The 24,490-nt window shown below is 33.5% G+C and overlaps 3 protein-coding genes across 6 annotated transcripts; 2 read left to right on the forward strand and 1 right to left on the reverse strand.

Moving 5' to 3' along the window:
* The first annotated feature begins 268 nt into the window (after window positions 1-268).
* LOC113864651 (WD repeat-containing protein DWA2) lies at window positions 269-5,852 on the forward strand. Of its 3 annotated transcripts, none has more exons than XM_027498615.1 (13): window positions 269-480; window positions 566-649; window positions 741-873; window positions 1,011-1,122; window positions 1,900-1,999; window positions 2,831-2,958; window positions 3,362-3,431; window positions 3,788-3,876; window positions 4,182-4,227; window positions 4,591-4,658; window positions 4,752-4,825; window positions 4,898-4,956; window positions 5,362-5,852. In XM_027498615.1, exons 1-13 carry the CDS (start codon window positions 436-438, stop codon window positions 5,401-5,403), a joined length of 1,050 nt encoding a protein of 349 aa, XP_027354416.1. In that variant the 5' UTR covers window positions 269-435; the 3' UTR covers window positions 5,404-5,852. The 3 variants fall into 3 exon arrangements, with proteins under 3 accessions (XP_027354416.1, XP_027354415.1, XP_027354417.1); XM_027498614.1 differs by having other exon boundaries at window positions 284-480; window positions 4,164-4,227; window positions 5,362-5,821; XM_027498616.1 differs by having other exon boundaries at window positions 284-480; window positions 4,591-4,646; window positions 4,749-4,825; window positions 5,362-5,821.
* Window positions 5,853-9,807: 3,955 nt separating this feature from the next.
* Window positions 9,808-16,517, forward strand: LOC113864298. Of its 2 annotated transcripts, XM_027497864.1 has the most exons (11): window positions 9,808-10,477; window positions 11,324-11,409; window positions 11,556-11,749; window positions 12,929-12,968; window positions 13,730-13,811; window positions 13,896-13,973; window positions 14,082-14,207; window positions 14,695-14,816; window positions 15,206-15,245; window positions 15,456-15,530; window positions 15,983-16,517. In XM_027497864.1, exons 1-11 carry the CDS (start codon window positions 10,143-10,145, stop codon window positions 16,146-16,148), a joined length of 1,344 nt encoding a protein of 447 aa, XP_027353665.1. In that variant the 5' UTR covers window positions 9,808-10,142; the 3' UTR covers window positions 16,149-16,517. The 2 variants fall into 2 exon arrangements, with proteins under 2 accessions (XP_027353665.1, XP_027353666.1); XM_027497865.1 differs by lacking the exon at window positions 14,082-14,207 and having other exon boundaries at window positions 9,827-10,477; window positions 15,983-16,343.
* LOC113864297 (O-fucosyltransferase 16) lies at window positions 16,354-23,651 on the reverse strand. Its single transcript, XM_027497863.1, has 10 exons — window positions 23,051-23,651; window positions 22,868-22,918; window positions 22,671-22,761; window positions 22,469-22,545; window positions 21,600-21,688; window positions 21,304-21,487; window positions 20,253-20,434; window positions 18,271-18,373; window positions 17,618-17,949; window positions 16,354-17,526 (listed from the first exon to the last, which is right to left on the reverse strand). Exons 1-10 carry the CDS (start codon window positions 23,216-23,218, stop codon window positions 17,088-17,090), a joined length of 1,716 nt encoding a protein of 571 aa, XP_027353664.1. The 5' UTR covers window positions 23,219-23,651; the 3' UTR covers window positions 16,354-17,087.
* Window positions 23,652-24,490: the final 839 nt, after the last annotated feature.

Raw genomic sequence — 24,490 nt, forward strand, 5'->3', positions numbered from 1 at the left:
TAAAGTGAATTAAGCTAAGGTATCGTTTGGTTTTTTAAGTTTTTCTTTTCTCTTATCTCCAAAAGAAATTATTAGAATGCAAATAGAGATAGTTTAGAAAAAGGAATGTACAATAAATTTCAGCAACACCACTACATAAATGGAATTTTTTGTTTTTGTCTCATGTAGAGATACAACGGGCCTCATTTAATTTCCTTTCTTGAATAGCAGTCCACTTAAAGCCCAATGTAACTTCTGCTAATGCCTGAGTACAGGCCCAAACAAAAACACAGCTTCAGAAAAACAAAAAACAAACAAAGGAATCAGGAAGCAGCAATGGTGAATTGCCATTTATGCGTTTAACCCTGCTCTGTGAAGTGTGTCATCAACTCTGCATTAAGGTGGCGCACGGTATACTAGTAGATTCAGCGTCGAGCTAACCATCGAAAAAGAGCAATGCAAGCTGCATCTTCAGGCATCGGATACGGTCTAAAATATCAGGTCGAATTCACAAAACCCTTACAAATTATGGTTCCCGGATTCAGTTGACCTAATTTTCCCTTTCTTACATCTTCTCACATGATAGGCTAGATGCATATCAGATGTAAAGGCAGATACAGATCACACTAGCTTCCTTGCCGGCACTCTCAGCCTTAAGGAAGAAAATGAGGTAGAAATTCACTTTTCTGGTTTCTCGTGCTCCAATTCCGCTTGTCAGAGTTTGATCCGTGTAGACAATAGAGTGAATCGTTCCATCACAGGTACATCTGATTCGGCTTTCGTCGAGTGGAACCGAACTGTTCTGCGAGGGGTTGTTTTCTCACCCGAACGAGATCTGGGACCTTGCTTCGTGTCCTTTTGATCAGAGGATCTTTTCAACCGTCTATTCTAACGGTAATCAACCTCTTTTTTAACTCTTGGAATCGTATTCGAAAATTTTTCCATATATTGAGATAGCTTGTGGTTTTTGTGCATCGTTTTAACGCCCCTTAGTTACGAAGGCTTCTGATTACCTTATGTTGTTATTAAAGGTGAATCGTATGGAGCAGCAATATGGCAGATTCCCGAGTTATATGGCGAGTTAAATTCTCCTCAGCTAGAAAGAATTACCTCCCTTGACACTGATGCTGGTAAGATTAAATGGTGAGTTCGCAATTCCCGTATGCAGACATTTTTGGTCTGGACTCTGGGGCGATGTGTCAGTGTTATCTGTTGCACTTTGACAGTTCGGCCTCTATTATATGCTATGTCATTGCCCTAGGTTTAGATAATTATCTGAAGATGTTGAATATGGTTATGTGGGGAAAATCGTTGCATACCCGATGTTAAACATGACATGATTTCTGTATCTTGCACCACTGGATTACCCTTTTGGCTATGTCCTGGAAATTTTGCTTGTATTATCGAGGCTTCATTGCATGTCTAGTTCTTGTATCATGGTCAATGTGCGATTTTGGACCTCTGTGATTAACTTGGAAGCAATCAATCTTTCAAATTTTCTAATTACTGAAATCAGATTCCTGTATTAGTATGTCATTTAATTACTAATGAAGTCAGTGATGTGACCAATAATTTACATATGTGACATGACATTTTACTAAGTTGACATATTAATGGACTCACCAGTGACTTTAACATAATTGAATCCCCAATATATTTAAAACATAAAATGACACATTTAAATGGAGTACAATGATGTATTTAAATAGATTAAAGTCCCAGTTGGTCCATTAGGATTCTTTACTCAGTAAAATGTAATGTCATGTATATAAATCGTTGGCCCTGTCACTACTGTAAGTAGTAGGAGCAAAAGTGCAACTAAGTCTATTCTTTAATAATTGTCCTGTTTATTTTATGCTCATTATACACTTTGAATTTTATACCTTGATTTGTATTCCTTACTTATTCACCACCAAACAGCATTCTTTGGTGGCCATCTGGAAGGCATGATAAATTGATCAGCATCAACGAGGAAAACTTGTACTTGTGGAATTTAGATGTTTCCAAGAAAACTGCACAGGTATGAAGTTCATGCATGATATATACATTTTGTGACACATGTACACAGGAAAAAAAAGAATTGCATGTATAAATGTATGTGTGTATGTGCTGGCACAGGAAACATATATTCATACAAAATAATGTTATAATTATTCAAGTTACTGTAATTTGTTATAATAAAGAAATGAACCCTTACTGGGAGGAGGAAGAAAACAGAGATTTGGGAAAGCAAACAATGAAAGTTCATTTGGTCTTGTGCAAAAAATAAATGGATGGTTTCTCTGTGGTTTCGAGGCATCTTCAAATGAATTTTGTTTATGAATATTTTATTTGCAATTTTACATTCCTTAAATTTTTATCTATGAATAATGAACAATTAATCAGTTCATTTTTTTTTTATGAATCTTATAAAGTTATTTGAATGAGAGGCATTATAAAAAATGAACGGAAAATGAGTGAAGATATAGGTCAAGGCACTTCCCAAAACAAATCTGTGATGCTTCAGTCTAGAACATAAGTGACTCAGAAGTTGATCATAGTTACTGTCTGTAATCGATTTCATTTTGATACCTAATAAGTTTATTATTTGGGTTGGACAATTTAGCGTTAATATTAATTTCCATTGTCTCTGCAAGTTAAACACCACCAAGATTTTTTGGGAAGTTGGTATTAGGTGATGTTGTATGTACATGTAGTTCAGAAATTGAGCACCTAAGAGCTGATTGGGACTTTGATAATCATAGACCTGTGTGATTATGGTCACTACTATATGTAAATGCCTGGAGTTTTTGGTCATATTGACTTATTTCCTTCACCATCCCACTTCCCATGCATTCCAACAAAAATCCAGGTACAATCACAAGATTCCGCTGGCATGCTGCACAAGTTATCTGGAGGGGCATGGGATCCGCATGATGTGAGTTCTGTTGCCGCAACTTGTGAATCATATCTCCAATTTTGGGATGTCAGAACAATGAAGTATGTAATGTTCAAATAACATCATTCATTCTTGTTTATTTTAGTTTGTGACATGATAATATTTCACCACAGTGAGCAAAAATGTGACTTTATGATTGCACTTGTTCTCCCTCACCCCAGGGAAAGGACTAGGTTTAGTTTTGTTTGAACTTTGAATTATAAAGTAATGTGACTTTAGGTATCCTGAAAAATTATTCAATGTTATTTAATTCTAAAAGTCAATATATTTGCAACTGTTCTTTTCTTTCTAGTTATATAAAGTATAAACTAATTGTTTCTTTTGAAGTTCAGGATTGGGAGTGGTGGGGGAGGAATATATATTTCCCTGCAACCAACTAGTTTTTTGTTTGAATTGATACCCCTAGGAATTTCATGTCTACTAATAGGATTCTTTGAAACACAGGAAGACTATTTCAATTGAGTGGTCACATGTACGCGGTGTTGATTACCATCCCAAAAAGCAGCACATACTTGTAAGAGTTGATCTTTATGATCCTCACAATATTGATACATGTTTGTACCTCCCCTTAAAAATGGTTTTATAATCTGTCTTTGAGATAATGTATATTTATATTTTCTGAAATTCAACTATGATTTTATATGGATTATCATCATTTGTTGCTGATATTCAATTACAGATACAAATGAATGCATCATAGATATCTATTTTTACTTTTTTTCCAAGTATTAAAACACTTTGATTTGCATTACATGATTTTGCTGACTTCTATTTCCCGTTGTGTTTACAGCAGCAACTACATTCTGAGGTGGTAGTATTCTACCACCTTTTGCTCATGTTGGTAAAATTGAATTGCTACATTTCGTACAGGTTACTGCAGAACATGAATCTGGGATACACATTTGGGATCTAAGAAAGCCTAAAGTTCCTATCCAAGAGTTTCCAGGACATACTCATTGGTACCTATTATGTATAGTTGAAGAGCTGATTGTGATTTTTAGCTATATTCCCATTCCAAAAACCCTACAATGTTCCAATTTCCAATCACAGCCCTGCAGTGGAAAGTGAAAGAAAAACTAAAAGAGAAAAAGAAAGCAGAGAGGGAAATAACCACTCTACTTTCAGTGCATGCCATATTTTGTAACAACTAACAATCATATTTTGAAATAACTTTTCTTATTATTTCATACTTTGTCTAAAATGAAATAAACTATTTGATATTATTTTTCTGATGTCTGATTGGCAGTCTGTATTGTATTGCCAGGACATGGACTGTCAAGTGTAACCCAGAATATGATGGAATGATCTTGGTTCTCTCTCTCTCTCTCTCTCTCTCTTATACACACACACTCACCCACACACGGGGATATAGTTCCTCTAAAGTAAGCTTGTTTATAAAGTGAAGGGTGTATCTGTCCCTTTTTACAGTGGATTGTGATCTTAGCCAACTAAAATTTTAGGGTGGATACACCCTTAATTGCTTATTTTAGGGTAAAACTTACATTAGAGGAGCTTTTTGCCACACTCACCTGCACATACTTACTTACAATCACTTAAAATTTTTTATGGCTTCTAGATCTCTTGTTCATCTATTGGTGAAAGGTGGTCTGTATACTAAATTATCATGTCAATGGGGATATTTAGTTATTTGTCATGGAATGTGTATGTTACAGAGTGCTGGTACCGATTCAACTGTCAACTTGTGGCTTGCCTCTACAAATCAGGATGAGTTAACTGAAAGGTCACCTTATTATCTCAATATATTATTACTGTTCATTTTATGGCTTTTTTTTTTTTTTTTTCTATAAATTCATTTATGCTTACTTTTTAGCAGACAATCAGATTCACCTGCTCGATGGGTTGATGCACTACTTCATACGTATAGTGATTATGAAGACAGCATTTATGGTACGATCTGCAATTATTTTAATCCATGATTTTCATAGACTTTCATTTACAATTTTTTTATTCATGTTACAGGGCTCACCTGGAGTTCTCGTGAACCATGGATCTTTGCATCGTTATCGTATGATGGCAGGGTAAGACGACAAGTAAATCTTTAGTCTAATTTGCAATGTTAGGCGATAAATTCTCTTCATGAATGAATATAAATAAATGACAAAATTCTTCTTTGAGTGTTGAATCTTTCTGTTACATGCTCCGCTTGGGTAATGAATTTTCCTGTGAGTAGAGGTGCCAATGTAGCATAATATTATGATCATAAAATCAGACTACTTGATTAAAAACTTGAATATATTAACAAAAGTATAATTGGCTATTTTATTATTTGCCCGTGATTAGGTGATTAGATCTTGGGTATAACAGCAATCTAAATCAGTGACTTTCCCGAAGCATAGATAACAATTCGAAGCTTTTCGTGCTATTTGCTTGTCTACATTTATCAATGATCACCTCATTAATTTGACATTTCGTTTTGAAAACAGGTTGTTGTAGAATCAGTTAAGCCTTTCATTCCCAAAAAATGAAGTTCAACACCAACTTCCGTGTTGCTAGCATTTGCCACCTTCTTGGGTAGGTCAGTAATTTGCTGCCTCTCGGGTCTTGAAATAAACAGATGACCGAAAAACCCAAATGTTTATTATTACATCATGCTACCGCTGGGGGTTTTGACGTGGCAAAACAGGTTTGATGTTACATGTGCATGACATCTTTCACCAAGAAGCATTGATAGCTCAGAAAATCAACATTTTTTTTTGTTTAATTTTTCTATCTTTCAACGTTTAATTGTTTTAGGTTGAATTATGTTGCTGGTTTATTTTTTTATTAGACACCCACCTTACGTAATTCATATGGAGTCATTGTATAATCTGCGGAACCACAAGTTCTTTCTGTATCCCCCGAGTATGTCCTCTATTATATGTCTTCGTGGAAAAGTAATTACATCATTCCTTATTTTATTAATACATTGAAATTGGGAAACAGAAAAGTGCTAAATGAAATCGACCGAGTACTGTTATAGCTAAAAGTTTGTGTTTTTGCCGCGTCATGCCAACTAATTTGTAACTAGTTGATTAATAATGATGAAGCTGATGCCACTACTTCGAAATAATTTATGTTGCCTGTAGGGAATATATATAGACCATTTACATTTTACTCATCGAAGTCTAGGCAACATAAATCTTGTATAAGCGAAAGGAATTCTAACAACGAAAATCGACATATTCACTGGTTTCTGTGATTGTTGGAAACATTACTTTAAAAAAGAGTATTCAGTCAATTCCCCTAATAGATGCCACTTCAGGGACCTTCCTAATCCTGAACAATTGGATTTGCGTGGCCTATACATCACCATAAAAGCGGTGACCTGTGAGATTGCGATCAACTAGTATATGTAAAGAGATTGGCTAAAATTGTGGTCAATATTTAAATGTAATTGTGCTGAATTGCCTTGCCCTGTCATATCCATACTCCATATGCGGCTACGTCCTCTTTATTCTCGCTATGAAATGGATTTGGTGGTCTCCTCGTCAAAGAGCAATCAGAGTGATCTCACCTCCTAGCTGACTTGATCCGTGCATGAATTTATGTGTACATAGTTAATGTATAATAAATAAATAAATTTAACCATAATCATTATATGAAACATTATCATTACTTTTACATTAAACATTCAATGTTATATAATATTTGTAATATAAGATTTTTTATATAACATTTTTTTAATATATTTTTATATGAAAATTTTGTCAATATTTTATTTTCATGACTTTTAATGTATGTATATGTAATTGTTTTTTGTTGTAAATTGTAATTATTATTATTCGTTGAATTTGTATTTTCATATGATGAATATTTATCACAATGATTTAAATATTAGTTTACTTTAAATTATATTCTATACAAATTTTTATATTCATGTGGTACTTATATTTATCCTTGTGAATTAAGAACCAGTTATAATTTACCTATTAAGTAATATGATTTCATGTAATTTACTGTTTTCATCTTGTTGAACATATTAAACATTAGATATTAAATAAAATTATATTTATCATGATTATTTTTTATGTAATTGATTTAATATAAACAAATGAAATAATATATAATATATGAATTAAAAAAATGTTAATGTTAAATGAAAAGTGAAAGAAAATGGACAAATAAACATTTTTAGTTAAATAACTAATAAATTAAGTAAATGAAATAAATAACAACGAATATATGTATAAATGTAATTTGAATTTGATGAACAATACCTCTCTGTCTTCTCCTTTGTTTGCGGGAAAATAGATTGCCAAGGGCTTAATCACCATGAAATTTGTGTCACCTTTTTCTCTCGTACACGTCAGCGTACACTCAGATTGAGTCAGCTTCTTATCCAGAATTTCTTATTCTCATGGTCAACAGGTGCTTTGACGTGTCCTAATGGCAAAATTAGAGGACACGTGCTGAGGCAACGTTTAACGATTGTAGAGCAATTTTCAGTGACTAGACTTGGGGTTGGGGTGTGGATAAGGTGAGACGACTTTTGCATTCCAACGGGGATTCAACTCCACTTTACTTTTTGTGTCGTGTTGGTATGTCCCCATGGCTAATGCCCACGTTATCCGGCGTGGATCTTATTTGTGGATAATTCTCGTGTTTCGGAACTCTTCTTAGTCGGTATCATACACTTTTATATGGATCAAATTTAGTTAGCATTTTTTCCAGCAAATTTTGTTTTATTTTTAAATGAGCATTCAATTTTTATTTCAATAACCAATTCTAACCTTTAGTGTCATTTTTTAAATATTATCGAGATGAAATTTTAATTTTAATTTTAAATAACATCAAATGGATTTAACGTACTATTTCTAAATCTTATAAATTTAAATGTTCACTCTCTTCCTTAAGAAGAATCATTTTTTTTTTCTGTTTATTGAGTATTTCATTAACTTATGCATATTTTAATTTATTTAAATTATTATTTATTTTTAAAATCTAAATAAACAATATATATATATATATACATATATAAATGATTAAATTAAAGTACAATATATCCATTATATTATATATTTTTATTAATTTATATAAATCAATAATAGATTACATTTATATTATGTTTATGCTATTAGATAATAATTTAAACAATCTTAAAAATTAAAAGAGCTAAATATAAACAATTAAAATTAAGAAGGATAAATTATACAAATATTAATATATGATAACTACAAGTGTATTTAAATCTTTATTAAATTAGGAAATTTTTTCTTCGTTGTATTTTTATTCATTCTTAAGATTTTTAAATTAAATTAGACTCAAAATAATTTGCTTAAAAATAAAAATCAATGAAGATAATATTTAAGAAATTAAAGTCTTAATATACAATAAAACCTTAATGTGAAATATCTTATTATATTTTTAAAAAATTTGACTTTTTTTTCAAGCTATAAAAAGATGCACTACATGACAACAAAGTCACGCGTCATAAAAAAAAGTACAATAACATATGTCTTTACGTTTAAAATGTAAATTAAAATTTGGAATATAAAAAATGATTAATTAAAATTTAAATTACTTATACGATAAAAATGGTTATTGATAATACTACCGTAAAGGATTCTAATGCTTTTATTTTTGTATTCTGAAAAACGGTATGTACTGTGGAAGAGAAAACAACAAAATTATTATTTTATCCCCATAAGATTTTTTGTATAAATAACAAAAATTAAAGATGAACAGACATAATAACATTATTCATGGGCATTTTTTTTTGTTTTTTTTTTATCACATTATGTTTTTGTTTGAATTGGTCTTGGGCAGGGGATTTTGACCCGTGTAACTCATGGATGATTTTTCTATTGGCAATGTTTGTTTAAACATATTCATGTGCTACAATAACCTGGATCATGGATTCAAATAAAGGAATGGATTCCACGGCACTCTACCCTAACATAAAATTTTCATGCACCATGTCCGAGCTACTCACCAAAGATATCCAAATTCAAACTCGTGCCAAATAAGTTCAAGAAACAGCTTATATAAAAACTCCCAATAGAGACCAAAGTTTTCTTTGAAAATAATATCTTATTATTATTGTTTTCATACAAAATTCCTCATTTATCATCTCTATAATATCATTACATTTCTTATTTTATTAATTTTAATTTTTAAATAAAGTATTCAATCTTTGAACAAAAATTATAATAATTTAAAACTAACAAACAGAGAAACCTATAGTTATAATTACATTAAAAATATAGTTTTGTCCATCAAAATAAAAATATACTTTCATGCTATTTATAGGTGTTAAATAATTTAATAAATAATTTTACTAATATTTTCCAATAAATTAATTTAATATTTTTAGTTAAATTTAACTTTTTTATTTCTAACTAACTAGTAGTAATTTTTGCCAAACAGAACTAATATTTTTCAAGGGAGACTTCTAAGCAATGAAATGTCCCTGGAGAGACATACAGCTATGTATACAAAGCTTTATTTGATAATTATTTAACAAGAACAAAAATATACACAAGAAGTAAAATCTAAAAATACTAACTACAATTATTATGTTAATGAATTTGTTCACTTTCACTTAATATCTGTTTCACATTGTATATCTGTTTACTTTTATCCAATGCAAGTGTCTGTTACGAGAAATAATCTTGCTTGAAGAAGAAACATTTATATTATAATGGAATTAAATTTTTTAAAACATTTTTCCATGTATAAAATATAAATTGAAAACATTACTTAACTTGTTACTATAAAGAAATAAATAACAATTTAAATAGGGTGATTTCTGCTCCTCATCCAACAAAGATACATATGGCGGTTGAATACGTGGCACGTGGCACGACGAAAGTGGAAATATAGGAGTCACAAATGTTGGTGGACCCACGTGCTCACGTGTATATGTATATGCGAGTAAATCTCGGGATTCGAAGCATGATCGTCAAGCCCGGCCCAGCCCAGCCCGGATCTGATCTCATCACGCTCTCTCTCCTTTCCGCTCTCTTCTTTCTGTCTCAAATTCCACATTCAATCCCATTCCTCACTCTCAGATCAAATGCTTCAAAACAAACATTCCTCTTCCTCAGCTTCACGCTCTTCTGCTTCATCGCTCATTAAATATCCCTCAAATTCCAATTTCGTTCTCACTGTTATTATCCTTTAAACACTCGGCGAGAGAAGTGAAAGGGGGCAAAAAGTAAAAAAACAGAGACACACTGCACTTGGCATCTTTTATCAGTTAATTCGTCAATGTCATTTGGCATTAATGGCGGTGACTTCTAGAGGCTTCTCAACGACGCCGTTTGATTTCAAGCTAAGACTGAGGCGACTCAATGTTGCTCTGCTTCCTAACAATCACGTGCTGGAGTTGGGCCCGAGAAAGCGTAGAAAGCTGTGGTTCGATGCTGACCGAGTTCGACTCGGTAATTGCCGTGTGCGCTGCTGTTGCTCCGACTCAGTTACTCCGATTCGCAGAACGAGTGGACCTGGCAACGGCTCTGACAAGAACGAGGAAAGGATGTTCGATCCGAAAAAAACCCCTCACATTCATAGAGTGAGGGTTCAAGCTTCCCCTGCTGCAATGCCTTTCGCTTCTCCACCGTACGTTTATTGTTGAAATCATTGTTAAGTTGCTTGCATGAAAGTTAATTTCTATATCTAGGTCTCAGAACTTTGCATCTTCTCTGAAATCTCTGTATTGATGAAAAATGGAATGATAGTATGGATGTGCAGTTTTCATATGAAAGTGGATCTATAGTTAGTAGTTACTCTCATTATCAATTCAAATTACAGACAGTTTTCTTATCGCGATTTGTAATGTTAATGCATTAGTGATAACCTATTTGCTCCTTCGTTTTGGCTTGATTAGTTACTTGTGGTAATTCCTTGTGGAGTGGAGTGTATAGCAGCAATGCAATTAAAATCATTAAGATAATTACTTTTATTTGGTGCCGCTTCTTGGCATTCTCGTTAATATTTTCTAATTTTTTGGGAAACAAGAGAGATGTTTATGATTACCACGTTCTGGTTTACGAGATGGAAGTGGTCTTATACACATTAACCTAGTATGTAAGAATTAAGATGCATTGACCTTATTGAGGACTTGAACGATTAATTAGGTTAAGCACAGCATCAGCATGGCTAAATAAATTTTGATAATATTGAGTTGAATACATAAATTCTGAAGGTTGGTATAGTTACATACACTTAAATAGGTCCATTCTATTTGAATTGTTATACATGTTTCAAACGGAATTTATCTAGAAGTTAATGGTGTCATGGTTCTATCCTTTGCGCTGTTTTCTTGAGACAATAAATGAAGCTTTGTCTGTGGAAGGGATTATATCATTGAATGTTAATTGGCTGTTGTTTATACTTATACAACCTATGGTGGTAGCTGAAACTTGTTCTCAATGGTTATGCTGCTTTATGCCATGATGCCAACAGATCCTTTCTGAAGCAGGAAAAATTCTTTCCTCGTTGCACCCCAAGAAATTCTGGTCCACAGTCCCGTGATACCCCACCAAAAAGAGGTAGTTTATGATTTATATAATTATATCCTTACCTCTCTTTATACCTGCCCCAAACATTAATGAAGGCCATTTGTAGACATTTTCCATTGGTCACTCACTGAGTGTTAAAGTATTATGTCTGTTTGTGTTCACCACTTCCTGCACAGACACTGGTATAGCAAATGAGAAGGACTGGGGTATCAGCTTATTAAATGAAAATGTTAATGAGTCCGGCACTAATGAGGATGGGAGTACCTGGTACCGAGAAAGTGGGGAAGAACTTGGTGAAAATGGATATAGATGTAGATGGACAAGAATGGGTGGTCAATCCCGTGATGGTTCCTCCGAATGGAAAGAAACGGTATTTGTGATTTTAATATTTGAATGTCCAAGCTCTTTTTTTAAAAATAACGTGCAAATAAATCCACGGCAGCAGTCTATGTTAACCAAAGTTTTTAATTGTTTGAATGAAGCTATTTCTGTTCTTTAATGCTTAGTCATCAGATAGAAGATTGTTTGATAACTGCAAATGATCATTGTTTGCTTAAAGAAATCTTTAGACTATGATATTGGAGCAGTCTTTTGTACAGAAAATAAAAACGAATGATGTTAATTTCCGAACTGTAGATCATAAAGATTTTTGTGCTAAGTTTCTGTTGAGAACTTTTGACTGAATACTTCATGCTTTTGCTTTTAAAGACAGAGGACTAGAGTAATTTCTTACTAGTTGGATTACATTTACAGACATACTGTCGCTTAGATAAATGTATTAGTGCCAAATATCATGAATGTAATAAGGAGAGGATCTTGGTGCGTTAGCATTTCATGTACCCTGAAAATATTGAGCACTGCATTTGAATATTTCTAGAAATTTAGTTTTAAGTTTTAACCCAAGGAGTAGCTCTTGTAATTTGAAAGTTAATTGCTTTATTATTAATGATTTGTATTTAGGGCTGGATATAACCTTAGAAATGCTCACCTTATGGACACAGGAAATTTCCATATATCCTTGAATTATCATCACAATGAATCTTAATTTGGAAATCTTCAATCTATAATATTTTTATCACCTTTACTTACCTTTCTTACCATCGAAGTACAATTTTGATTATTGACAATCATGATCTGAAATGATTTTTTTTTTCTTGTAAATTATTTTTTCTTATTTTTGAACTATTTGTGGAAAAATGTAATTCTTCTGTAGCTAAATTAGGTATGATTACATGGTGAAATATTTGAAGTATGGTAGGTTTGTATTTGTTTGCTTTTGCTAATATCAACCCTTAGGATATATTTTAATCTATTAAAAGTAGAGAAATTTTATAGGAAAGAAAACTCTTATTGTACTTTTGTAATTTTTATTTAATAAATACTTTCTTTAATAAAAAAAAAATCACTTTTAATGACAGAAAATCAGTCCTAAGAGTTAATATTAAGGTGGATTCATTTTTAATGCATTAGATTGGCTGTATTCATAACCCTATCAGTATCCACACCCCAGGTGGATTCATTTAATTAGCTTTATTGATCTAATTGGCAGTGGTGGGAGAAGAGTGACTGGACTGGATATAAGGAGCTAGGTATGTTTCTTCCTTTATGTTTGATATAGCAACTTGAAATTATTAGAAACTTCTAAGAATTCTTAGTTCGTGTTTGGGGCCAGTGCATAAATTCTGAGCAAGAGGTACATGGTTGTGCTGAATGCTGATCAAACATAATTTGAGGAGTTTGGATAATTGCTCAAACATTTTTCTAGTACATCTAGCATAGTTCTAGAGATTTATTAAGTCAACTAATTATTAATAACATTTGGTTGGTCTACGGTTATATGTACATGTAAAAATGACAATTGCTTTATATATGACTGTGTACATATAAAAATGTGTCTTTGTATTTCCTGCTTCAATACATGCAATTTTTTTAGTGTCTATAAAAACTTCTAAAATATATGACTAACGCAATGACTGCATGATTGTATAATAGAGAGGGTAAAAAATAGAATAAATAAAAAATGGATGTGATATTAAAGATCTTTCTAATTAACGATGGGATATTTGAACTGTAATTTCATACAGTGTCCTACCCCTTCTCACAGTTGATTAGCAGATTGTGCTGCTAGCGTGCCATTTGAAGTTTCATGATCTTATAAGGAACGACAATCTCATGAGTTTTATTAAACTTTTGTCTGAATCAACTATCATTATCATCTAATGGAATAACTGATTTGAAAAAATGTCAAGTAACATGGTTGTTGTATCAACATTGTTATTTGTCGGACTCTTAAGTAATTTAAATGTTGTGATTTATGAGTATATCTGATTAATTCTGTAAGCTACTGCAGGTGTAGAAAAATCTGGTAGAAATTCTGAGGGGGATTCTTGGTGGGAAACATGGCAGGAAAATCTTCATCAAGATGAATGGAGGTCATTACTTTATTTCCCTACTTGTTGTGAATAGGTGAACCCCATGAATTCTTGACACAGTGTCTTGCCTGTTTAAATTTGTAGTAACATAGCAAGAATAGAAAGGAGTGCGCAAAAACAAGCAAAATCAGGAACTGAAAATGCTGGATGGTATGAGAAATGGTAAGTTGATGTATTTACAAAAAAGAAAGTAAAAAAGAAAACTGGCATTTTGTATGCTTATCAATAAGTCAAATGCTTTTAAAATTTGACTCTTTTCAATTTGGTTAGGTGGGAAAAATATGATGCTAAAGGCTGGACTGAGAAAGGGGCACATAAATATGGTAGGTTGAATGAACAATCATGGTGGGAAAAGTGGGGAGAGCATTATGATGGTAGAGGGTCTGTTCTCAAATGGTACGTATTTTGATCTTCCTGTCTAGTGAATTTGTTTTACTGTTATTTGCAAGTTCGTTGTACAGATTTGTTTTAAGATATTGTGGGTGTAAATTAACATGAAATTAATGCGCTTGACATGACGTACTTTCAAAACTTGTAGCTCAAAAGTGGATTTTGTGAAATTTTATCCTATAAAATGTTATTCGTAGGTGTAAGGTTAATTTGATTTATACTGATGTCAGTGGATACTATTAATTGTTGAGTTATGAAAATATTTCTTTATTTTTTTTCTGTCCAAAACCACAATAACAGTGTTTCAATTAATTTTTAGTTTGCTACAATTTTTCATTTTTCTTTTGTGGTCTCCTATATAATTTTAATTTTCCTATTGATTTCTTCCTTTGAATATGAGGGGATTTATCAAAATTCTAGTCTAAAAATCTTTATTTCTGATTCTGAATTTTATTTTCTTTGTGCGTCCTCCTCCTTGCTTACACTTCCTCAGGACAGATAAGTGGGCTGAAACTGAGCTTGGAACAAAATGGGGAGACAAGTGGGAGGAAAGGTTCTTTAAAGGCATAGGTTCTCGACATGGGGAAACATGGCATGTATCTCCAAGCAGTGAACGTATGTTATAATATAATTTTAGTGTGTAGTCTACCTTCACATTCATTTCATATTTGGTTCTTACCATTCAGTAATTAAACACCATGTCTTTCCTTACTTTTGATGATTTTGATAGTGCTCCCATGCATGTAATCTTTAAGATTGCATGCCATTTGAAATTGGGGTCATTGTCTTCATATAGAGATAATGAAATATAGAATGCATTAGCTCTTCGAAGATCCATAAATAAGTTCACTTTCCAAGGAAAAGCGGCTGCAAGAAGCTGCTTGCTAGGTCTATCTTGTTTTTTACGTGCTAGCATGATTTTCCATCTCTAACATAGTTAGCTAAGCTATATTTGTTTTACTATATTTTTTCATATTTTGAGGCGATTTTCATCCTTTTGCAAGGTTGGTCAAGAACATGGGGAGAAGAACACTTTGGAAATGGGTATGGTATCACTATCAAATGCTTTCGTCCAACTGATTTTTTGAATTATTTGTTCCTGATAACATGTTGCTTAAAAAATGACTTGAATTATCAAAATATCATTATCCAATATCTTAGTTTTTATTCAATTCTCGTCAAAATACTATCTTGAAATGTTACTTTTCTATTCTATACCATATTGCTAATCGTTTTAACTTTGATCTGTAATAGGAAAGTCCATAAGTATGGAAATAGCACAACTGGTGAGAGCTGGGATATAGTCGTAGATGAGGAAACTTATTATGAGTAAGAACACTCTTTTCAACTACCAACAATTTTATTGCATATCTATTTATCTCTCTATCTAGACCATGAGGGGTACCCTCACTCTTAATTGTGGAACTGACATCTACTCAGGTGTTTGGCTTAGCCCTAACAAAAGGTACTAAGGCCCTGTGTTTATCCTGTAGTCTACGATGCATGTGTACTACTAAATGTTTTTGTGCCGGTACCAAGTAAATATCTAGTGCTGGTGCTTGTTGGGTGTACACATGAACAGGCATCCATTTCTTTCGTTCTTTTCCTTTTTTTTGAAACTTTGCTGCAAAATATTTTTAATACATCTTGGTCAAACATTGGAAGCCAATAAGTTGATATCACTTAAATACAAGCCAGTACTTGTTTACCAAATGGAAATAATTATGGGTGATAGGCATATTGCTAGATTCAATTTGAATTTGATAATGTCTCTTATTTAGGGCCGAACCTCATTATGGATGGGCTGATGTTGTGGGTGATTCAAGCCAATTACTTTCGATTGAGCCTCGGGAGAGACCACCTGGTGTCTTTCCTAATTTAGACTTTGGTTCACATCAATCGCCTGAAGCCGATGACTCGACAGAAGATTTGCCCCCTTCACAATGAAAGATCTGAATTACAAGGTCCACTGTTTATTTTGTTCAGTTTTAGGGAGATCTCGTCACAACGAGTGGAACTCAATTTTTAATAGATATATTGTGGATCAATCATTTTATTCATTCTTTCTATTTTAATGTTTTTACTCCCCCCACCCCCTCCTTTTTGGCTTCCCACTTTAATTATTAAAAATTGATATGATATTTGGGCTGTTGTTGACATTCAATATTTTTTTCTTTGGTACAAGAATTATCTGTCAGAAAAATTTTCTATCTCTAATTGCTATACATGAACAGAGTTCACTCAAAACTCCAAATAGACTCGAGCAACATGCACGTTCGATTAGTGAAATAAAATCCACTTACTATTGTTACTTGGATAAAAGAATTTATCCATTGTTCTTAAAACAACTAACTAAACTATCAGGCCATCACTACAGCTATGTTCCCTTTTGGCGCAAAAACTATAGTTGGCATCCAATTGCTTCTAAAAATGAAGATGACTGTATCGATGTCAAAGAAAGACAGGAAATATGATAAACACTGTCAAATGTAACGATTTTTCTCAACGAAGATATACAGACTTTCCTACTTCTCGCAAACTAAACTTCGTCTGCAGCTATATGCGAAATGATTGTCCTCCCAACTCTACTCCCATCGCTCTCTTCTGATCACCTAACAATTACAGGTCCAAAACACCCCCAAATTTCTGCATCGAACCGAGGCCATTATGTCATGTCGTACTAGTAAATTTTCGAGATGCCTTTACTAAACTATATGGAAACTTGGAAGTTCAGCCCGTACTGAAAAGGACGTGCTTTTTTCCGTTTCCTGTTTTTGGGCTATATAAGCAACTATCAAATTGAGGGGCATCTGCTTAAGGGAACGTGATGAGGACAAAGAATCATAATGAGTCAACAGGTACATCACGCTCAATACTGCAGCTTCACTAATCTGATATAATTTCCTCCAACTCGGGATCCTCAAAGTTAAGTGTTTCATAGTCCGACAGTGTTTCATTGAAACCCTTCTCTACCAGATCATTCTGATCATCGTCATCATCATCCATTTCTGGCCATTCAGGCTCATTGTCAACATTTGGTTCATCATTTGCTACATTTTTCTTCATTGCAGTATCCTTACCATATTTTCTAGTTCCTGAATTTTTGTCTGCTTTGGCCACAGAATCTTCACATATGCAGGTGGATGGATTCTCATGAAACCCACCTCTACCAGGTCGAACCTCCTTTGGTTCCCCCATGAAGCCTTTCTGGAAAGTACGGACACTAGAAGCAAAAACTTCCCATGTCAAATTACTTCTATTCAAGAACAATCGATAGAGTTTTTTAGCATTTGGACGAATGGTTGGTTTATGTCCAAAGTATCTCCTGTTAGAAAGTTTCCAGAAAGCTAATTAGTAGGTATAGATATCGGTGATCAACCGAAAATAAAGAACGATGCAAATGGAGCACAACATACCTTCGCCCGGCTAATATTTTAGCCATATTTCCATTGTTATTGGTTACAAAGACATCACTTTCATCACAAACAATGAAGTCAAGTGCAGCCATGCGAGAAGAAAATGAAGAAAATGGTTCTAATTCTTCCTTGGTAGCAATGGTCTCTTTTGAATGGAAATTAGGAAATAATGCTTTGAGAGGTGCCAGTGTTCTCTCCCCTCCATATACTTCCCCTGATGCAACATAAATATGAACACCAGAGCCATACCCCAACGCTCTTAGCATGAGACCAACTTCTTCTGGGGTTAATGGGCATCTTCCCTGTCTCCTTGCCCTATCAGGATTGCTTCTCTGCATATCAATATTCCTCATATTCACTAGTCAGTGTACCCATTTTTCAAATCAGTTTTCACATAATGCAAACATAAAACATTTTCTATGAAATAACACCTATTTCCTTAACATCCTGCTAAAAAATCGGTGAAAGACCATTCAGATATTAAAAGCCATTGCTGATTTTCATTTTAGAAAAACATCCATTCATGTCAGTGTACTCGTAAGATTTTGCAAATGCACTCAAGCAAACAACCTAAAAGTGAATAAGATGTGATTACATTTTAATATCTCCGAATAAATCAGGGTTGATAATAAAATTTAACATGTGAGCCTTACATGTAATGTTTTCCACCTCCTCCTTATTGCGCCCAATTCCTTCTGCTCCTTCTCTCCTCCACCATAATCACATCCAGAAAATGCAAGCATATCAGGTTCAAATCTGTAGCCAAAAAAAGGCCAGTCAATTATAGTAACTATTTGATAGTCATATGTTATTCTACCCAGCCAACCGCATCTTAAATGTAATATTGTAAAAGCCATTGCTTATTTGCAAAGGGGAAACTGTTGTGGGAAAACTAATTCTCGTAAAATTAAACTAAAGGGCCTTGCACAGTCTTTGAACTTACAAGAAATAAATTGATATTGATTATATAAGTCCTTGGATTTCCAAAGGAAATAGCAAGCAGGTAGTTGTCCATATTATGAAAGTACAGTTTTAATATTCCTAGAAGAGACTCCAGTATCAAAGCTTCTCATGACAAATCCAAAATGAAAAAGAAGTGAATTCCAAGAAGTAGATTTTCCTGGATGAAACTGAAAATATGAAAATAGTAATGGGGTGGTGATGCAAGGAGGATTAATAACAAAGGTGGGGATAGGAAAGAGTTTAAGCAGATTTCAAAAAATAGTGCAGCATAAAATTTATTTTATTATAAATTCAGCATTAATGAATGACATGCACATACACCAAGCTTCTGCTAGCCCTGTCATTATCATTCATTCCCCCCATATTCAGCTAAATAAAAGAAATAACCCCCCTCCCCCTGCCAAGTATGCAATCTATTTTAACTATTGGTTCAAATTTATGAAACCAAAAACTTTTGAAATTAATCAGAGTTACACCAATGGAATGGTCCAGGCAGCTGATTGTTTCCTACCTAGACAGATAGTTAAACCTATGAGCATTATAGTTATTATCATAGCAATCAATCTCAGATAGCAGTGCGCAGAGTGACTAACTCCAAAAACATTATAGCAAGATTGCAGATAGCGGGAAAATCGCTATTATGAAATTTGGCAAGAGTAGCTATTGCTTCTATTTTAGGCATTGAAATGTAAAATAAAAAAAAGCAGGAAAATCAAAATAGAGAAAGAAAATAGAAAGCCGAGAATGGTCAATCACCAAAAAATGTGCAGGTTTGCTGGAATTTTCGTTGGAAATGAAAAAAATGACCAGAAAATGTCTAGGTCACATCGGAAGCTTCACTAGAGTTGAAGAAGATGACCCTGAAACGACTTTGTCGCACCAAAAGATTCACCAAAGATAAAGGACACCAAAAGCAAGAGGATGTCACAAAGAATAAAGATGAAGAAGAACAAAACGAGAGGAGAATTGAGAGATGAGAATGAGACTTATGTTTAGGGCTAGCTCACAGGGAGAAGATATAAAAAATGTAAAAAGGAGGCGAAATCCTAAGATTGCCCCCCCTTCTTTTAAAGTCACTCAACATTCAAAAAGGAAGGGTAAAGTCGGGATTTGACTATAGATAAAATAGCGGTCACAATGGATGCAATTTTCTTTGTTTTTAGCCTCGGTTTGCGGCACGACAGCTGCTACACTGAAATGCAACACAACAACAACTTCATAGCGGCACCTTGCTACTCTGCTCTACCGCAATAGCAACTACTATTGACTACTATGGTTGTCATGTCCAACCACTGGCTCAATTTGAATTATATTACATGCAAATGATGTTACCCTAAACTGCAATCCTCTATAGAACTAATCATTCTTGTATCTTCATGCTTCTGAATAAATTGGACATTTGGTGATATGCTTAGCTAGCATATGTAATAGGGATAACCAGCAGCAGGAATGTAAATATTCTTGTATGTATGAATGGATTACAGCAGCATAAGAATTATCCAGTTTTGACATGCCTTTGTACATGGATCCACACATAAGTATAACACTTTATTCTAGAGTTTTGGTGGCTACCACAATGATGAATATAATCGATAGAATGACTAGACCATGTGAATTGAATAGGACAGATAATGAGATAAGATAATAAGAGACCAAGAATCAACCAGAATACCTCAGGTGCAGTGCAATATAATGCCTGCTTCTCATCCTCATCCGATGGACCAATTTTTCTCCCATTGTTAGAATTGGTTTGGTAAATCTCAAAGCATGGTAATTAACTCTACATCTCAATTTCTGATATTCTGTATCCAACCTGTTTGCAAGCCTGTAGTCAAACTTGTTGAGCTGTACGGCCTGCCACAAACTGAAGCAAATAAATATCTTTCCCAGATAATCAAAATTCAAATAGTTACCCATTTATATGGTGGTCAGCCAAAAAAATAAAAATAAAAAACAGAATTTAAAGCATTAACTCGTTTATTAAATCTAAAAAAAAGACAACAATTGGCACTGACTAGAGCTTTCATGCCTTCCTGAATTTCCTAAAAATATCTTGCAGTTTCAGGAACACAAAACATCACATTTCGGATAACCAAAATCAAGATAATCAAATAAAGTAAAAATAGGAAATTGTAGAAACTCAAGAGTTTAAGTGCTCTAAAAATTGGGACTTGCAGGGTTTGAAATTTTAATGAATGTATCAATTAACAAGGTAGGCTCTCTCAGCCATTGGATATAATTAACATGGATCAAATCTATGGCTCTTAAGGTATGGTCAATGTTATCTTTAGTGTGTGAATTTTTTTTTAGGCAAATTATGAAAAAAAAACAAACAAGTGGTATGGATCTAGCAAATAGTGCAATTATGAGATTGCTTGGTGGACAGAAAAGATATACATAAGACTTTAAATTGAAGTAAAGGAGGAGAGATAACCTAGCTTGATTCATAAGGTACATAAGGCATCACACACTTCGGTTTATAATTTATCAGACTCAAACAACCAAGAGATTAATGGTCCAATGGTGAAAAGTTCATTTTAAAATAAAAGTATTGAATCAACCTAAACAGACTAACTATATTATTTACCTCATACAGATTTGGATTCTAGTCCTTAATCTAAACAAATTTAAAAACTTCCTACACCTCCTACTTAACAGAGAGAATCTAATAAGTTCTGCAACACGTTAGCAGCAGCAGTAGTTTCAGTAAACAAAAAACTTACATGCTTTTTCAGGAGTACAGGTAATATGCGATTTATATAGCATCTTTCATTACACTTCCTTGGAACCCGCATGCTGTATGGAGATAATGCTTTCCTACCCCTACTTGGTAGTTGCTTGATAATTTTGACATCTTTTGACAAATACGATATAAACCAATCAACATCAAAGATCTCTGAGAAGTTACTGCAAAAGGCAAAGTACAATATAATTTTACAATACTTGGATAACCAAAACATGTTACAATAGTAAAACTGCAGATACAGCCCAGACAATCTATTTCCCTTTTGTAACTGACCTAGAATCCTTCCAAAAAGATCGTTGATCCAGTTTTGGAACAACAAGAGTAGCATTCAGAATTCGCGCAGCAACAACAGCATCTGTAATCTGCCAGTTGCAGAAACAGAAAGATTGGCATTGATAGCAGAGTATGCAGATAGTTTGCAATCAATTATGACTGACAACAGTTATCGTATACAGCAGTATACTATCCTGATTTACAGGCTTCCATACACCAGACTTTGCAGCAAACAATTTACTAAAGCTTTTTTTTTTCCAAAGGCAAGCAAGCACAATCCAAAAGGATAAGGGATGTATTTCTTCTTTAGGCACAAAATTTGCAAACAATGGGATTGTCAAGAAGATTTTATTATGACATGAGAGAAAGAAAAGAAAAAAAGAAGCAATAGATAGTTTTGTAGTCACAGATATCATCTTGAAACATACCGTGCTTGTGCCTCAAAGCCTTTGTCATTTTTAACTGTTTCAACATGAAATCTAGCCTTCTCAGAAGACAAGGGTTTCAAATAGGCATTAAAGCATCTGTGAGCAACAGATCAAAGAAAAATTGGCCAAAGCACTAAATGCTCCATGATTATTTTATTAATATGTCGGTTTGAACTGTAACAAGTTTAGTCCCTTTTCACATTAAATGCCACATTACTTAGTACTGCAAGAACAAGTTTATTTTATTTGACAACAAATCTACAACAGAATCTGATTGAGGCAGCAGATGCATTTTTCCCCTTTTTTACAGTTCGTCTCTCATTTTGTCTACTCTAAGTATGTAAATAAAAAGGTCAGACTCAGAAACATACAAATTTTATCTTTTAAGAAGATATCAAAACTTTGCTTGCCTATAATAATGCCAATAGTCCAGATAATTACCCCAGTTCTTTGTTGATTCAAGCCTCCACTCGTTGCGATCAACAAGTAACGATTCGGATGTGTAACCACTTCAACTTCTGCCAAGCAAAAAGCATAGTTATTTGTCATTATGGTGTATTTATATATACAGAACCTAATCCGAGTTTTAAACGAAAAAGTTTTACATCGCATCACTCGATTACTGAACCAACGAGATACGCACTTGGAAACTTGCTGCTGGCATTGCAGCATCCGTGGAAGTGCTCTGAATTTCGAGAACTCCAGATATCGCGTCCCAGCTTTCCTCCTTCAGTCTGGTCATCGAATCGAAACACAAGCACGCGAGTACGGAATTAAGATCCAATAAGAGAAACGCGGAATCAACAGCAAATACAAATAGAAGGCAGAGAAAGCCCTAACCGGAACACGAAACATAGGATTTCCAATCGCATCATCCGCTTGAACGTTAACCTGCAAATAATTTCAAACGCAAAAAACAAAACGATGAGAAAATCACGATCAATTATTCAGATTATCCAATGCAGTGATTGGTGCGTAAGATAGATATCGATAGATAGATAGCTATAGAGAAAAAGAGAGTACCGAAGAGTGTTGGCGTCGCCGGTGCATATGATTGGTGTCTATAGGCGAAGGAGCTAAAAAGGAAAGGAGAGCGAAGAGAAAGAGTAGAGCGGCGGCGACGGCAGAAATGACCGGAACCATTAGGCGAAAGCGTTGGTAATAGTGGTGGCGCCGCCGCTGAAGTGCCATTTCTGTGTCTGCGTGTGCTTAGAAGCACGAATTTGATAAAACTATTATAATTGCATGTTCGTTATATATAACTAATTAATTTTCACTGGGCAGGGCATTGCCTATTGCGTGCTTAAAGGAACCTCATCTCCCTTGACAAGGAAGAGGCGGTAGCAGCATAATGCGTTATGCGTTATGCGTTTTGATAGATCTGTTAGATAATTGATATGTGAGAGATAGCGCCTGGCTGTGTGCTACGACACATAATGCTATTAAAAAGAGAGTCTGAGACTAGGGAGTGGCTACCCCTTCTCTCACTGCTACCAATATACTTTCCTTGTAAGTTGTTGCCCTTCCTATTGCCAAACTTTTGTTATTTTTTGTATTTCCATTTTCACCTTGCACGTGGATTGTCTTGCTGTCTTTCTGTTTCTCTAACAAACGCGCATCCACTGCTGTCTTGATCCAAATTGGAGGTTTATTGCTACCTGGCGATCAGGCTAGGCAAGTTGCGTCAATTAACAAAAATCTATTTTTTTGCTTCAGATATTTAGGTTGGATTATTGTTGACAGCGTTCTTTTGAGGCAATTTATACATTAATAGTGTTTAATCCTCTCATTAGTCTTGTAATAATATTTTTAAGGGTAAACCACTCAGTTGATGCTCTAAATATTAGCCCCCCCTGTAGTACCCTAAACCACGTCTCGAATATTTAATGATAAGTGAAAGACAATGAAATGGGACCAAATTCAATGAAGGAAAAAATGAAATGATTTTATTATCTTGTTACTTGGATATTTTATGATGCAATGAGAAAATTAGTTTCGTCTCGATATTATTAATTTTAAAAAAAATATTATGTAAAATAAAACTTTTGATCAAATTAATGTTTTTATCTATTAATTTTAAAGTAGATTTCGATTTCATCAATCTTTTAACTTTTTTTATGTTAATTTTAATATTCTAATTTTTACATATATTTTAAATAAATTATTATCTGTTAAAAAAATTTAACTTTATTAAAGTTAGAAATATAAAATAAAAAAAGTAAAATGATAAAATTAAAATTTAAAGTTAACAAACAAAAATATTAATTTTCTTAATTATTTTAATAAATCTTATTATATTTAATAAAAAATTGTATATTTTACTTATTTTTATTTGTTCCCGTCAATTCAAATGTAAATAGTTTTTATTTTTTTTACCGTTACTTTGTCATGTAAAGACTAATAACAACTTTTAATTACTATACTCTTTTTAGGATTTAAAATTTTTTTCCTAAGATATTTGTA

Source organism: Abrus precatorius, unplaced genomic scaffold (assembly GCF_003935025.1).
Source record: "Abrus precatorius isolate BTA unplaced genomic scaffold, Abrus_2018 Scaffold4, whole genome shotgun sequence".
Classification (NCBI taxonomy): domain Eukaryota; kingdom Viridiplantae; phylum Streptophyta; class Magnoliopsida; order Fabales; family Fabaceae; genus Abrus; species Abrus precatorius.

Bases quoted from the DNA above. Each gene is read 5' to 3' on its own strand.
- LOC113864297 (XM_027497863.1), bottom strand. From the start codon at position 23,218: ATGGCACTTCAGCGGCGGCGCCACCACTATTACCAACGCTTTCGCCTA. The intron at 22,919-23,050 runs GTACTCTCTTTT...AATTATTTGCAG, and splicing joins GGCGACGCCAACACTCTTCG to GTTAACGTTCAAGCGGATGA. The intron at 22,762-22,867 runs GTTAGGGCTTTC...TTCGATGACCAG, and splicing joins ATCCTATGTTTCGTGTTCCG to ACTGAAGGAGGAAAGCTGGG.
- LOC113864298 (XM_027497864.1), top strand. From the start codon at position 10,143: ATGGCGGTGACTTCTAGAGGCTTCTCAACGACGCCGTTTGATTTCAAG. The intron at 11,750-12,928 runs GTATTTGTGATT...TCTAATTGGCAG, and splicing joins CCTCCGAATGGAAAGAAACG to TGGTGGGAGAAGAGTGACTG. The intron at 15,531-15,982 runs GTAAGAACACTC...TCTCTTATTTAG, and splicing joins GATGAGGAAACTTATTATGA to GGCCGAACCTCATTATGGAT.
- LOC113864651 (XM_027498614.1), top strand. From the start codon at position 436: ATGCAAGCTGCATCTTCAGGCATCGGATACGGTCTAAAATATCAG. The intron at 4,228-4,590 runs GTTCTCTCTCTC...TGTATGTTACAG, and splicing joins AATATGATGGAATGATCTTG to AGTGCTGGTACCGATTCAAC. The intron at 4,826-4,897 runs GTACGATCTGCA...TTCATGTTACAG, and splicing joins TTATGAAGACAGCATTTATG to GGCTCACCTGGAGTTCTCGT.